The 16117-nt window shown below is 40.1% G+C and overlaps 1 protein-coding gene across 1 annotated transcript in view; it reads left to right on the top strand.

Moving 5' to 3' along the window:
* The window catches only part of PHEX (phosphate regulating endopeptidase homolog, X-linked), a 253359-nt gene that overhangs the window by 221699 nt on the left and 15543 nt on the right, over nucleotides 1-16117 (top strand). The window contains exons 16-18 of the mRNA XM_006835574.1: nucleotides 2987-3041; nucleotides 8924-8991; nucleotides 11348-11478. Of these exons, the coding sequence (XP_006835637.1) occupies nucleotides 2987-3041; nucleotides 8924-8991; nucleotides 11348-11478 (254 nt within the window). The remainder of the gene's footprint in view (nucleotides 1-2986; nucleotides 3042-8923; nucleotides 8992-11347; nucleotides 11479-16117) is intronic.

Raw genomic sequence — 16117 nt, 5'->3', positions numbered from 1 at the left:
AAAAAAAAAAAATGATGCTATACTGATGCAAAGATACTTAAGAAAATATAGGAATTATGAAGATTAATATGGACAGCAAAGTCATATTAGATACATTTTCCTTTCTGTGAAAGCAGCAGTGTTGGATCCATCTCTGTTTTGTATTTAGAATTTCATACTTTGAAATCTCAAATGATGATATGATTAGTAATAAAATATTATATGTTGTTGTTAAGTGCTATAGAGACAGTTCTGACTTATAGCGACTCTATATAGGGTTTCTTATGAGCAATTGGTGGGTTTGAACTGCTAACCTTGTAGTTAACAGTCCGGTACTTATCCTTATCCTACAGTGCCACACTAGGACTATATATATGTGTGTGTGTGTGTGTGTGTATTGGATATACATTTATACATCTAAATTGTATATAAATTTATACATATAAATTACATAGAATTGGCATATCACTTTGAAATGAAAGATTTGCTTTTCTACCCTCACTTCCTCCTCATATTGTCCTGTCATGGAAGGGAGATAGAAAGACTGAATGGAGAGAAGAAAGGGAAGAGAAAACATTTCCATTCATAAAAGAACTTTGCAGTCTCCTGGAGGCTGAAGCAGTTGCCATGGTGCAGACAAGGACATTGCAGAGGGCTTCTCATTTGTTGATGCTGTTACTTTCCTTTGCATTCCCAGCTGTGAAGGCTTGTCCCTGCAGCTTCTGGAATCATCCCAGGGTGCAAAATGTAGTGGTGAATTCCAAGGCCAAAGCATTTCTCCCCCTCATCTGCTCAAAGGACCAGCAGTGTTTTTTATTTGCTGTTTAATGCTATTCTCTACCACCCATCTGTCAGGTTCTGATACTACTGTGGCTTATGTGCTTCTGGGATGCTGGAATTTATCCCACTAATATTTCAAATACCCCCCAGAGCCACCCATGTACAGCTTTCAGACTGTGACAGACTAGGAAGAAATTAGCCATGAAAACCCGGTGGAGCACAGTAGAATATTATCTGATGTAGTGCTGGAAGATGAGCCCCCAAGGTTGGAAGGCCTAACAAATACACAGGGATTGCTACCGTGGATTTGAAGGTACCAACAGTCATAAAGATGGTGCAGGAACAGGTGACCTTGTGAGGTTTGGTATGAGGTCACTGTGAGTCAGAACCGATTTGACAGCAATTAATAATAACAATGCCATTGTAAGTAAAGAAAAATTCAACACTTAAATAACTTAACAAATATTCCCATTCATTTTTATATTATGCAGTGCTAGATTTAGATGCAAATGTCAGTACAGTTAGCTTGTGTGTAGAATCACCAAAATTGCGCAGTTTGTATCCTGTAGATATACACGCATATGTTTTTTGTTCTTACCAGAACAGTGGAAAAATCACACAAAACAAACATATGTTTTTATTTCACTTCTTAATATATGTACATTCCACCAACATTCTACCTTAGTCTTACTGATGTGAAAGGAAAAGGACCTATGTGAGTTTACCTTTCCTTCGATGTCATTTTCAGCAAAAGTGGTTGGCTAATACAGGGAAGTAACAAAAATCAGGAAGAATATAATTGGGTTCCTTGGTTGTTGCTCATATTTCTTATTGGCCCCTTGTTCTTTGGTGATCAAAGCCAATTCTGGTTTCAATGGGAAACATGCTTACTAAGTCTTAGAGGTAACATGCTTACCTTGTACCCACTTTGAGTCTCAATGCACTACCACACATTATGAGTTTGCTAGAATTATGTGCTTATGGGGCATCACGAATGCTATATATGAACGGGCCTTCTAGGAACGGTAGACGTGTGTGTTGTAAGTGTGCATCATCACTTCTTTTAGAAGGATCAGCATGGGGTTGGTCCCTATGAGGTGAAGTTTAAAGACATATCCCAAGTGTTTGGTTTTCCTAAAGTACTATGTTGTTGTTGTTAAGTACTGTCAAGTCAGTTCTGACTCATAGCAACCCTTCATAGGGTTTCCAAGGAGCAGCGGGTAGGTTTGAACTGCCAACCTTGTGGTTCTCAGTCCAGTGCTGATCCTACAGTGCCAGACCACTCCATGATCCGTCTTACTCAGTCACCACTCTCCCCTCAGTATTCTCCTCGACGTCCCAGGGTTCTCAGTCTCACAGAACTCAAACACTTCCCACAGTAGTGGAAGCTAGCAAATTCCAAATCTGCAGTTCAGATATCAGTCTCGAGGATGCTCCTCATTCACACAGAATTTGACTGCCAACCTTTACTGGAGCAAAATTGACCAAGTACCTTGTTAGATTTCTAAGTTTTTACAATCACAGTTAACCCTGTTAACAGGTATTCAGAACGGAGCCTCATAATCAATCCTATCAACCTCTTCCTCCACCTTCTCGTATACAGACTCATCAGGAAACTCATTTGGCAGGTATTACAAAATTAAGGCTCGAAGTGACAGATTGAAGCATTCACTTCACTGCACTCTGTTCACATATGAGGGGCTTTCATAAAGTTCACGGAAAAATGGAACGGAAAGATAATGGAATGTTCCCACAAGCTTTTTGAAGCCTCCTTGGACAGCACATAAAAAATACAATTTCAATAGTAAAATTATTAAGAATTTCAAGATAGTGACAGCAGTGCATAAAACCAAGTACAGGACTTTCTGAGTATGGGCCTGTATGATTACACAAATGATGTGCTCAAGAAACTGGCCCTCTCTGCTTCAGGGAAAGCTGGGGGACACCCTGAAAAGCCTCTTGCACATACTCTATGAAGACACCCAGTTCACATTAGACCAGATACTGCCACTAGTACATCCATGCAAAATGGTTACCTTGACATGGATTTAATGCACTTCTTTCAAACTCTGTTGAGTTAATAGCATCATAGAGATAGTTGGAGCTCTTAGAAGGCTCCCAGGAGTACCCTGTAGATGGCTCAAGGCTACAACTGGAAGCAGGTACTTTTTATTGAATCGATCTCTCTGTAGCCTTAAAATTTTTGGTTTGTTTGCTTTTGTGCCAGGATTTCCAGCAGGAGAGCTCCAGAAACCTTTCTTTTGGGGAACAGAATATCCTCGGTAAGTAAATTGGTAAAGAAAGCAGTTATTGACAAGTGAGGAGGAGGAAAGCATAATGTTTGGGCAAAGAACAGAGTATTGTATTTTTATTCAAATAATGTGCCCATTATTCATTTTTGCCTAACACCCTTGTGCACTATATTCAGTGTGTGTGGGGGCACATCACCTGAAAAAGATGCAGTGTAAAATCAGAAAGCCGAGTCAATTGTTCAGTATAAAGAAGCTAAGGAATGTGGTATAGGTCACTCACTCTTACCTTTGAGGTATCTTTTTTCTGATTCTTGTTACTAGGGTAGATGGCTGGACAGGAACACTAGTTTATACAAAGTCGGTTTTCATGTGTATGCATTTATTCAGTTACCCATTCACTCACATTATAAATATTTGGACCTTGAAGGGTTGCTGGGATTTGAGTTGATGTTGTTATTGTTATGTGTTTTTTAGTCTGTTCTGACTCATAGCAACCTTGGATAGGGTTTCCAAAGAGCGGCTGGTGGGTTTGAACCACTGACCTTGTGGTTAGCAGTCTAGTGCGTATCCTACAGCGCCACACCAGTTGATGGTGATGGATGAAAACAGTTCCAGATGGAAGAAACAATGTGATAAAAGGAAGCAAAAGTGTTTGCAGAATGGCAGAGTTGAGTTTGGCAGGCCTAAGTGGTATATGAAGTGGAAGTAGTAGAAGAGAAGTCAGGAAAAGAATGCTGAGGTGTGGTATTCAAGAGTTCCGGATGTTGTGTCAGGAGCCCAAACCCACTACCATCATACTGACTGTATGAGTTGGTCAACAGTTTAAACCTACCAGCTGTTTTACAAGAGAAAGAGGAGGCTTTCTGCTCCCCTAAAGATTTATAGCCTCAGAAACCGTATACAGGGGTGCTATGAGTTAGAACCGACTTGAAGACACGTAACAACAACAACAATGGGTTTCTGAGGCTGTAAATCTTTACAGGAGAAGACAGCCTCTTTTTTTTCTCCTTCAGAGCAGCTGGTGGGTTTGAACTGCCAACCTTATAGTTAGCAGTTGAGTTCTCATCCAACAGCACCACCATGGCTCCTTTGGACAGTAATGAGCAATAGATAATATTGAAGTATTGAACATATAAATAAGATAGATTTGTCTAGAGAAGTACAATGGGACTTCCAAAGATTCATGGAAAACATTCTATTTTAATTCAATTTTTCTACAAATTTTTGAAGCCTCTTTGTATAACTGGTAACTTTGTTGTTGTTAAATGCCATCGACTCAGTTCCAATTCATAGCAACACTTTAAAGGGTTTCTGAGGAGCGTCTGATGGGTTTGAATCATTGACCTTGTGGTTAGCAGTCCAGTACTTATCCTGTATAGTGCCACACCAGGACTCCTTTGTTGTTGTTGTCAAGTGCCGTGGAGTCAATTCTGAACCATAGTGGCCCTGTATAGGGTTTCCGAGAAGCAGCTGGTGAGCTTGAACTGCCGACCTTGACAGTTCAAACGGGTTTGCAATCTGGTGCATTAACCCACAGTGCTACACCAGGACTCCTTTAGAATAGGTCAAAGTTGACAGTGCATGGAGTTAGTGATATCAGTTCACCGGCCATTAATACCAACAAAGTAGAAACTTGCATAATGACTTTGTTCCTCTGATGCTTTGTGCACAGAAATTTCATTTTCATTGTAGGAATGCCATCAATTTTGTTTTGGTTTGCCCAGCACAGCCCTCACCTGAGAGCTGGGTCTAATTATGAGGACACCAACAAGCTGGATATTTTCTAGAGGGTTGGATCAGGACACCATTCCCCAAAGTGTGTTCCATCAGCTAGTAATTAGAGGCAGTCACCTTCTCCTCCCTTGGTTTTCAGAGAATCATGATAGTCGCTGGCATAAGCATTCCCAAGAAGTTCTGCAAAAAAGAACCCTATTTCAGTGGGCTGAACCCAGAGGCTGCCAAGCGCCTCTTTCCCATTCTCATCGGACACTCTATTGTTATGAATGTTTTGGGAAATGCTGGTCTAGAATTAATGAGGAAAGAACACTTGAAAGATATTAAGGAGAGAGCATCTGAGGAGAAATTTTATAGCTGTCTTTCCATTGTTGAAGGAAAGTTAGGTTTCCTGTATTCAGGAAGCGGGGTCAGAGGCTGCTCCACCAGAGACCCAGGAAGATGGTATTTCAGTTGCTGTAGAGCTACCCAAGGAGGGGACGGGCTCTCCTAGAGGAAGCCGGGAACAGCAGCTCCTTCCTGATCATTGGAAATGCTCAAGCAGAAGTCTCCTGACCATTGGAATGGGTTTTTATAGAAGGGATTCAGACTTCCGGTAGGGAGTTAAAGTACACAACCTTAAAGTCACTTCCAGCACCAAGATTTTCATAAATTTACAACTTGGGCATAGACCAGTCCTAACTTGATAAGAGCTTGAGATCAGGATTAGTCTGGAGTGTGGTATAATTGTTTGGTTGTGGACAGCAAAACCTGTGCATATGTTAAACCCATTGGGTAGTAAGAACAACAGGTAAACTGAGTAGGTGGTAAAATTGTCATCTTCCCCATCATATTTTTGGGAGGCATGCTTTTCTCAGCAGGAAGCGTTCCAGTTTTGGGCCAGCCAGTTGCATATCAAAAGACATACCAGTTTGCTTATCTTTTAAAATGACACATTGTTTTAAATAAGTGGGAGAAAAATGAGCCTTTGTACTCCCGCAAAGATAAAGCCTCAGAAACCCTGTATGTGGTTGCTATGAGTCAAACTACACTCTAAGGCACTTAACAACAACATTTTAAATAATGTCCATGGATACAATGGAAGATGTGAGTTTAGTATTATGAACCATGGTCACTGCAAGGCTTAGTCATACACAATTACCTTTTCTTTGTCTCTTGTCTAAAGGATTGTGATTACGTAACTGAGAATTGAAAGGCGCAATGATTCAATCTTTTTCTGCATTCTCTATTACCCTTTGCAAATAGGAAGCTCCTTGGAGCAGTCCCTCTTAAGGGACATTTATTACAGAGCAGTTTCTATAAGCTTCCATTGTTCATCCCTAAAATTCATCCAGTCAACAGCGTTGACTGAAGGTTGTTGAGGACTCAGTGCTATTATCAGGGATGAGAGACCTGGAAAAACAAAATGTTACAGTGATAACTACTGCTGCAAAAATTAACACTATGTAAAATTACAAGTTTGTTGCACATTGCTATGATAGCTCGATGATGATTGAAATGCATAATTTTACTCTTACTCCTTTAATGAAGGTTTGCAATGATGGAAAAACAGTAGGAAGCATTTTTTTCAAATGCAAATTACCTTGCAGGAAAGAAATTACAAAGGAAAGAATTGCCACTGAGGGGAAAAATTAAATCTTACAGCACTTCCTTGGGTATAGTTGAGACAAACAATTAGCATGTTAAGGATCATTATGTCCTGTAATAACATGTTGCTTTGAAATTTTCCGTTCCTTCCAGTTATGGGTCCTATCTATTTGCTGGGTGACTTTGATGTTGTACGTCAGGAACTGACTGCAAAATATTTTTAGCCTAACTGCAAATCTCATAAAAGAATCCTTATAAGAAGGGTTCTAAATTCTCGAGCATGATCCTCATCCACAGGTTAAATGAATAAAATAAGTTACACCTAGATCTATCATTTGCATGAAATGGTAAAATTAATCAATTAACTAAATATTTGTTACATTTTTACTGGGTCTTAGATACAGGGAATTTAACCATGGACAAGTAGTCAAGGGCTTGGCCGTCATGGAAATTGTAGTTGAGAGAGAGAATCGCAGACAGGCCCAAATGGAAAAAGCCATTCATTGGTTTCTTCCTATATTGTTGTTGTCAGTAAGTGCTGTGACCCTGTATAGGGTTTCTGAGGAGCAGCTGGTGAGTGAACTGCCCACCTTGCTATGTTAGTAATAAGCTTTGTTTCAGTTGCATCTACTGCTATGTAACAAAGCACCCCAAACAATCACTTACTGGCTCATGCTTCTGCAATTTAGGCAAGACTGGGGCGGGGACAGCTTGTTTCTGCTCCTCCTGGTGGCATTGGCTGGGGCAGTTCCACAAGGGCTGGTGCTGCAGTGGGGCAGGCTCGAACACCTGGGGTCTGGCTGGGTCGCCCTCTCTTCCTTTATAGTCTCTCAATATTTGGGGTCTCTCACTCTCTCCAGTTGGTTTGTACACATTGCAACTAACTTCCAAGAGTATGATAAATGGAAGCTGTTAGCCGCAAAGATTGGGTCTGATGCCCTGGAGCCTTTGAGTCCAATTAATGCTTTGTAAGATAAGCACTGGACGAGAGGTCAGTTTGAACCGCAAGGTCGGTGGTTCAAACTCACCAGCCACTCCTGGGAAGCCCTACAGAGGATTGCTATGAGTCAGAACTGACTCGCCAGCACTTAACAACAACAACCAAATTAACAAAGGAGGAGAAAAAAGTCCATATTATTATTAAGACGTCAACTCCCAGAACACGTGCAGTAAATAGGGTGACTTTTTGATACAAGCATTATTTATACTCCTTTTGACAATATCAATGAGTGCAGCGCACAGTTGGGCTCTGATCTTATCATTCTAACATTCACACTAAGTTACAACGTGGTCATGGTGCCCCAATGGACACATCTAAGGGACGATACCTGTTTGTCTAGATGGCTACTCCTTATCAGAAGCTACACAAATAGGGGCCAGTCTTCAAGCAGAGCTATGAGACCATTACCATTTCAACCTAAAATGCTTCAAGCATGTAACTGAGAAGCAAGAACAGGAAAGGAGGAGTGTGTGTAAGTTGCGTCAGGCAGTGCTTGAGTATTAATAGTTATGCTCTCAGAATGGCTGCATTTATGCTTTCAAACCTATGGGGCCTCCTCAGACCTAGTTCCAGAAGTCATACTCTGCTACTCCCACTGTTGAGAGCAAGTTTCCAAGAGGAAGGCATGCCCATTCAGGGGTAGATGGAATTGTTGGTGACCACCTTTGGAGTCCTGGTGTGGCATTTGTAGAATCAGCACTGGACTTCTAACTGCAAGGTCAGTAGTTGAAACCCACAAGCCGCTCCTTGGAGACACTATACATGGTCGCTGTGAGTATGAACGGATTCGTCAGCACTTAACAACAATCACCGCCACCTTTGCAGATAGATTACTTTCACAGACTTCTTCAAGGGTGTAGAGAAATTATGTATGCCGTTCCCAAACCTGGTTCAGCTTCACAATCTTTGCTGTTCAGTGGCAAGTTTGTCACAGAAGCAGAGGAACGCAAGTACCTTTGAAAACAGAGTGATCCCTTTTAATCTCTGCTCTATTCCTTTTTTTATAACTATATTTGGAAAACAATTTAACATCTATGACTATACCGACTTCTCAGCAAGTTCTGAGACTTAAAAAATGATATGTTTACTGACAGGACCTTTTCAAACCCTTCTGATACTCTTTGCTGTGTTTAGTGCCATCGAGTCAGTTCCGACTCATAACAACCCTGCATAAGGTTTTTGAGGAGTGGCTGGTGAGTTTGAACTGTCAACCTTGCAGTTAAAACCGACCTTACAGTCTGATACTCTAGGTGTTAATAAATATAAAGTATAGTTGGGGCAGATAGAGAATCAGATAAATCTTAGCTCTGGAAGGGATTTTAGAAATTTCTTTCACATCCCTAATATCACAGGGTAATTTCATTAAGGTACATACATAGTCATAGGAACAGTGTTAGAATTTATAATTTCTTTGTCCATTTCAGTCAGAAGGCTGTGTTTAGATGTTTTTATAGTACTGTAGGTATAATTATTAGATTGCTATTACTATGGGCACTAGAAAGCAGATTATTTTGACTTTGAGCAAAAATTAAAAGATTATGCACTAAGATTCATGCTTATAATTTTTTAAAATCATGTATTTATGACCTAGGTCTCTGAGTTATGGTGCCATAGGAGTAATTGTTGGACATGAATTTACTCATGGATTTGATAATAATGGTAAGTACTGGCTCTTTTCATAAGCTGCTGCTTCTATAATAATGTTGACTACATGGATGTTAATTGTTGTTATTATCTTTGCATAGTGGCGTCATCATAGATTGCAGATTATCCAAGCAATATGATTGCTGATTGAAAACTTCCCTTCCATGTCTTGCTGTGATATTTTGCAATAAATAAATAAATGTTCCCATTGGTGATCAGGGTAGAATGGGAAAAAAAGACCCTGTCAATTCTATGAAAGTAGCTGTGCATTTCACTCAAGATTGCTGTGGCTGCCACAGTAGTTTCAGGAATTGCATTATGGTTCCTTCCCTTTGTCATTTCTTTATTCACTAAATCTTGCGATGTTGTCTCTGGAGGTGAGTGCTTTGCCAAGTGAGACTCACTGACTTAGGATTCGGGAGTCTGGCTGGCTGGTTTTTTTATACTGTTTCAAAGATGACGTGGTGCTTAATTTCTTTTCTCTATACTGACATGTATGCAGATTTTTAGAAAAGGCTGTGCTTTTCTAATAATGCATAATACAGACTATGCTATATGGAGTCCTGGTGTGACTCTGTAGGATAAGCACTGGATCACAAGGTCAGTTTGAACTGTAAGGGCGGAGGTTCAAACTAACCAGCCGCTCCTCAGAAACCCTATACAGGGTTGCTGTGAGTCGGAACTAACTCGGCGGCACTTAATAACAACAACATATGCTGTGTATTCAGCTGACCTGTAAGCAAAAGGAAAAAGCAGAAATGGTATCAACGATAGAAATGATCTTCTTTTGACAGTCAACATCATTTTAAACTCAGCAGGCTTTTCTCCTTTAACTTTGGACTATTATTTGGAAAACCATATGGAATTAAGTCTCTGAGTTATGCCACTATATGAACAATTGTTGGACATAAATTTTCACAAATGTACAGAGCAAATGACTCATGTATACATCTACACAGTCATCTCCAGGCAAATTCAGTAATGTGGCTGGCCTAAGGCAATGTTGGATACAAGGGGAGCGCTTGCTTTTATGCCTGTGGTAGCTCCAACCACCTTTCCTGGTGTCTACCTAGGAAACGAGAACTTTCTGGTTCTTCTCCTGGCCAGTTCTTCCCATAGCCCCACCAAATCCTTCCTTAATCTCCTAGAGAATTTTCGCTCCTCTGGATTCCCTGTCCCTATTAAAATGCGTCTACCTTGTAGTCATCTGATTCCCTAGAGCTAGACTTTCGGCCTTTCCATGATGGGTTTTTCTGAGAGGGGAAAGTCTTGGCTCTGAAGCAAAAGCTGTATTTTGTTTCCTGCTTCTGGGACTTTCTTCATAGAAAGTTTAAGTACATTTCTTCTTAGAGCTTTATGAAGGCCTTCTGGAATCTCTCTCAAAGGATGGAATGTAATGATGGAAATGTAACTTAGCATCTTCGTTTAGAATAGTGCACTGAACACAAGTATATGCCTGTTAATTATGTAATGATTGCTTTGATAGTGGGTGAAGGATAGTGAGTCCAAGCTATTCCAGGGTCTGGTGGTAGTGGCATCCAAGTTTTCTGAACAGCTTTACATTATTCCACTTAACACCTTTGATTAGGGGGCTTTTCTGAAGGTCCAATGGAAAGTTCTCTGTTCAAATTTAAACACTATCTCTGATTCCAATAGTAACCGTGAACACAGAAGATAGTCCCTATGCACCCAAAGTTTTGTTTTGACGGTATGGAGCAAATGAAGAGTGAACATTTAACAAGAAAGCATATGTAACTTTCCCCCAGTATATTTTGGAGATTGTTTTTCTTTCAAGTACTCCTGTTTGAGCAACCTTCCTTGTCTAAGCAGAACAGATGGGCCTTCCATCCACACTGATTGCTGTGGAATGATTCATAACAGAGGTTTTATGTGTCTCTAGGGTCCTGGCAACTTGGAAGAGACACATCTTATAGGACTGAGTCAAGGTCTGTGGTTGTGTGGTGTGAATGACTCACTGGGGCTAGTCCTGTGGATCAGTTGGAATTTCACTGGCCCTCTCCATGGGCTTTGTGAATGAAGTGTTTTTTTTTTTTTTTTCTTCCATAATTCAGAGAATGTTCTGGGTCAGATCAGGTGAAAACAAAGAGGCCAAGATTGGCTAAGACTAGCACATGTGATAAATTGAGAACTCTTATTTTTTAAATGCTCCTTGTTCTTTAGAAGGAAAGCACTCTCTTGGTTTTTTTCTCCTTCCCCTCTTTTTCAATCTGTGAGAAGGCAGAAGTTGCTCTCAGGAGGAGTGTTCCCTTCTGAAGTGACTATCTCTTGAAGGCTTGTTGAAGTGAGGGGAAAGGAAGTTTAAACATTTTGTTTCCATAAAAGACATAGAGATCTTTAAACTTTTTCCTAGGGAGAAAATATGATAAAAATGGAAACCTGGATCCTTGGTGGTCTGTTGACTCAGAAGAAAAGTTTAAAGAAAAAACCAAGTGCATGGTCAACCAGTATAGCAACTATTATTGGAGAAAAGCTGGCTTAAATGTAAGTACAACTGTGGTTACAGAAATAACGTGTGGGTCATTTATTATTAGTATTTGAAGTTTTTTTTTTTGTTTTTTTTTGTTTTTTGAGACCCATCCATTTCCATCAAGTCAATTCTGACTCATATCGACTCAGTATAGGGTTTCCGAGACTGTACATTTATATGGTAGCAGAAAGCCTCATCTTTGTCCCACAGAGCAATTGGTAGGTTTGAACGACCAATCTTTTCTTTTTTTTCCCTGAAACTTTTTGTGTGAACTGAATGGAGGTCTACAGAGCTGATCACCAGTTTTCCATTCAACAAACCATACACTTTGCTTCATCTAAATGATTACAGTCCCCTCCGTGCAACATCACTTCCTCCCTGGGGTTCTTTTTTCCATTCCACCTGCCTTCCCAAGCCTTCTGACCTTTGTCCTTAGGTAGAAGTTGCCCTTTGGATTATGAGTGGCTGACCATTCCATGATGTGCATACCTTACTAGTGTTGCGTTGCTCACTGCCTCCCCCCCCCCATATACCTTACTACTGCTTGGCTAAAAATTGGGCCATAAGGGTGAATTCCATTTCAGACCTGAAGAGTGGCCAAGGGCCATAGGCTCAGGTTCTGCCAGTCTCTCTCTGACCAGTAAACCCTGTCTTTCTTTCTTTTTTGAAAATAATGTTGAAATCATATTTCACATTTTCTTCCATTCTATCTGGGACCTTCTAAAGTGATCCTGTTCAGAGCATAAGCTGCCAATTGTTTAGTTAGCAGTCCAATACTTATGCTACAGTGTCAGGTTTAATTCACTAAAATAAAATCTCACTAATTGTGGCACTGTGGGATAAAGCACTAGACCGAAGGTCGGTTTGAACCACAAGGTCGGTGCTTCAAAACTCACTAGCCTCTCTTTGGAAACCTTACACAGGGTTGCTGTGAGTCAAAACAGATTTGAGTGGCACTTAACAACATTTCAAACCAATGGGTATAAATTGGTTAGGAGTTCTGAGAAATTGGAACTAAAGAAACACACTTTGTAAATATTTATATGTACAAGAGAGCTTTGAAAAGTTCATGGAAAGGTTCCATTGTCTTTTAATCCCATTTTCTATGAACTTTTTGAGCCCCCTCTTATATATTTATATTTCACATTGCTTATATTTTAAAATGGATCACACTATACTTTTCAGAATCTTACTTTCTTAACAAAACCTTGGAGAACTCTGTCCAAGTTAACCGATAGAGCTTTAATTTGTTTTCAATGGCTGCCTAAGAGTCCCTAGTGTAAATGCACTATACTGTATTCAGCTAACCACTGTTGGAGGAGGTTACACTTTATTTCCAATTATTTTGTCACAGTAAATGCATTTGTAATATGTACCACTATACATATTATGAACAGTTTTTTACTCAAATAATAAGTTCTTGAGGTTGCTAAAATTATTATAACTTGCCCTATTTCTACCAGTAATGCACGAAAGAATACTTTATCTATTGGGTTGTCGTTTTCTTGTCAATTTATGAGAGATTTTTAATACTGTACATGTTAAAATTTTATCATTTACATTATACATATTTTCTCCTACAGTATAGTGAATTATTGAATGTCTCTTCTAACCCTGATTTGTACCTCTCACTGTCTTAGGCTGGGTTCTCTAGCGAAGCAAACCTAGTGAAACATATATGTATATGTAAAAAGAGGAGTTTATATCAAGGAAAATGACTCACAATTGTAGAGGTGGGAGAGTCCCAAGTCCAGGTCAGATGACACAAGATAAGACAGTCAGGTCTGGTAGGCAGACAGACAGGCAGATAGGTCTGACAGAAAGGCAAACAGTAAAGCAGGCCACTGGCTCAAGTCCAAAGAATCAGAGGTTGGAAGATAAGCCAGATTCAAGATTCAGAACCAACAGACAGCAAGCAAGTTTTGCCTGAGTCTCCATGAGTTTTCTCTTCCTCAGTCAACTGATCATAAGGAACTCCCCATGAGGCCATAGGTGTAGACTGGGAGAGGGAAAGCCATGTGACAGGAATGGAGACCAAGGGCATTTGGCTCACTTTCTCATGTAATTTACCCATACCCTCAGGTCCTGCATGCGCCTAGTCTCGTATATACCACTTCCATTTAATGATTGAGTGCTGCTTTGCATATCCAACTGTATGACTCTGTGGGTCAGATAACACCAAGTTCACAATGGGTAGCTCTGGTTGCATGGGGATTTTCTGGTCTGTGGTTAGGCGTTCAGTCTCTAAGGTCCAGTAACAAGGCAAAAGCTGTTTCTCAAAAGGATCATAGTTATCTGTCATGGATGACAGGGTTTTGCTCCAAAATCCCAAGGGTCTGTGTTGTGATTCACTAATAGGGTCCTGCCAAAGACTCCAAACTGCATCTATCTCTACCACTGACACTTCACCATCATTGAATCTGCTGGATCATATATGGTCAAAGCAGCACAGTAGCTCACACAGCCACCGGCACCTGTTGCAGAGCCTTTTCTTGTTGTGGGCCCCCCTCAAAATTAGCTGCTTTTTGAGTCACTTGATAAATAGGCTGAAGTAGCACACCCAAATGAGAGATATGCTGCCTCCAAAATCCAAAGAGGTCTACCAGGCATTCTGCCTAATTTTTAGTTGTGGGAGGGGCCAGATGCAATAATTTATCCTTCACTTTAGTAGGAATATCAAGATACTTGACCCCTAGAAATTTCATTGAGACGGAAGGTGCCTGAATTTTTGTTGGGTTAATTTCCCATTCTCTAGAACACAGAGTCCTGGTGTGGCGCTGTGGGTTAATGCACCAGACTGCAAAGCCTCTTGAACTGCAAGGTTGGCAGTTCCAGCTCACCAGCTGCTCCTCGGAAACCCTATACAGGGTTGCTATGGGTTGGAATTGACTCAACAGCACTTAACAGCAACAACAACAAGAACACAGATGTCTTACCAATAAATCCAGAGTCATTGATACGTTTTCCTCACTAGGTCCAATTCAGCATAATGCCATCAATGTAATGGGTCAGTGTCATGTCTTGGGTCAGGGAAAGATGATCAAGGTCCCTGTGTACTAAATTATGATATCCCCTGAGGTAAGATGGTGAAACTGTTGCCAGATGAAGGCAAACTGCTTCTGGTTATCCTTAGAAACTGAAAGTGAGAACAAGGCATTGGTCATATAAGTAGCTGCATACCAGGTACCAGGAGATATATTAATTTGCTCAAGCAGTGAAACAACATCTGGAGTCATGACCTGGTTAAGTTTGTGATAATTCGCTGTCATTTCCCAAGATCAATCTGCTTTTTCAACAGGCCAGATAGGCGAATAAAATGGGGATGTGGTGGGAATCACCATCCCTACATTCTTCAAGTCCTTTATTGTAGCACTAATCTCTGCCATCCTTATGCCATTATATTTGTGTTTGATTGATGATTGTATTTGGCTCATTTTTAGGTTCACTGTCATTTGGTGAGTGTGCTGGAGAACGGAAGTGTGTGCACAGTTCTCTGTTCGCTGTTCATGTAATGTAGTTCAGGACAGGTTTGGCTAGTGTTGGTTGCTGTCTATTGTTGATCAGGTGGAATAATAAAGGGAAAAATATAGCAAGCAAGAAAATGAACATAATAACTGAAAAGGGGAATAAAGAGAAAGGAAAACAGAAAGAAAAGATAAAGAGCAAGGAAAAGGAGAGAGGCGAAGGAAAAAACTGAGACAGGAGCCTGACCCAGAGAGAAGAACACTGTGGTGTGTACGGTGTACTCAGTATGGGGTGGGCGTGGGGGTGAGAGGGTGGGACACTTGGCTCTACATGTAGCTCTTGCTGGCTTAGGTTCTGTCTTTGGTCAAGGCACCTGATCTGGAAGTCGTTCATGCCAGCTCAGATGGGGGTACTGAGTGAGGGTCAGCATCCTTGTTGAATGGAAAACTGATCTGCTCTGAAAACCTTCACTCAAATCACACTAAAATCGTAAAAAAAAAACACCACCACCACCTCAACAGATGCAGTTTTACGGTTTTGCCATTTAGTATATTACTGTTTTTGTTTCTTCATGCTTCTTTTCCTTAGCCTTTCATTAGGGATGAAGTGACCTAGGAATGAAGTAAAAGTAACTGCTGAACTTGATTTAATGCCTTTTCAGTATCTATTGATAAGGTTATATGTTTTTTCCTCTCTTAATTTATTGATGTATTAACATATTAACTTGTGTGAATGGGAAGGCAAATAAAAATTGTTGATGCAATTAATCTTGTCAAAATTTTATTCCCACTATTACTTTTAATACTTTGTGAATTTTTTGTCTACTATTTAATTTTAAAATTTAGTCATCAAATTAATAAATGAGAATGGCCTATAATTACCTTCATTTTAAGAAAAGCTATCCTGGTGTTTTTCTGGCTTCATAAAATGGATTGGAGATCTGACGATCATTTTCTGTGTCATGGAAAAGTTTAGTTGATGTTGGCATTCTGTGTTCTTTAAACATTAAACCAAGTTCTGGTTTGATCTCTTTTAAATGGTTGCAATTTAACCAACATTTTGAAGTTGATCCATATAAAATTTCTCCATCTTTTAAGATCAATATTGGTCATCTTTGTTTACTATAAAATAATTTCTCTATATTTCCAAATGTGATTGCTGCAGAATTTGTTATTTTATTGTTTATCT

The sequence above is a fragment of the Chrysochloris asiatica genome, unplaced genomic scaffold (genome assembly GCF_000296735.1).
Source record: "Chrysochloris asiatica unplaced genomic scaffold, ChrAsi1.0 scaffold00018, whole genome shotgun sequence".
Taxonomy (NCBI): Eukaryota; Metazoa; Chordata; class Mammalia; order Afrosoricida; family Chrysochloridae; genus Chrysochloris; species Chrysochloris asiatica.
Note: the sequence above shows the minus strand (reverse complement) of the source record. Positions and strands in the feature narration are given on the sequence as shown.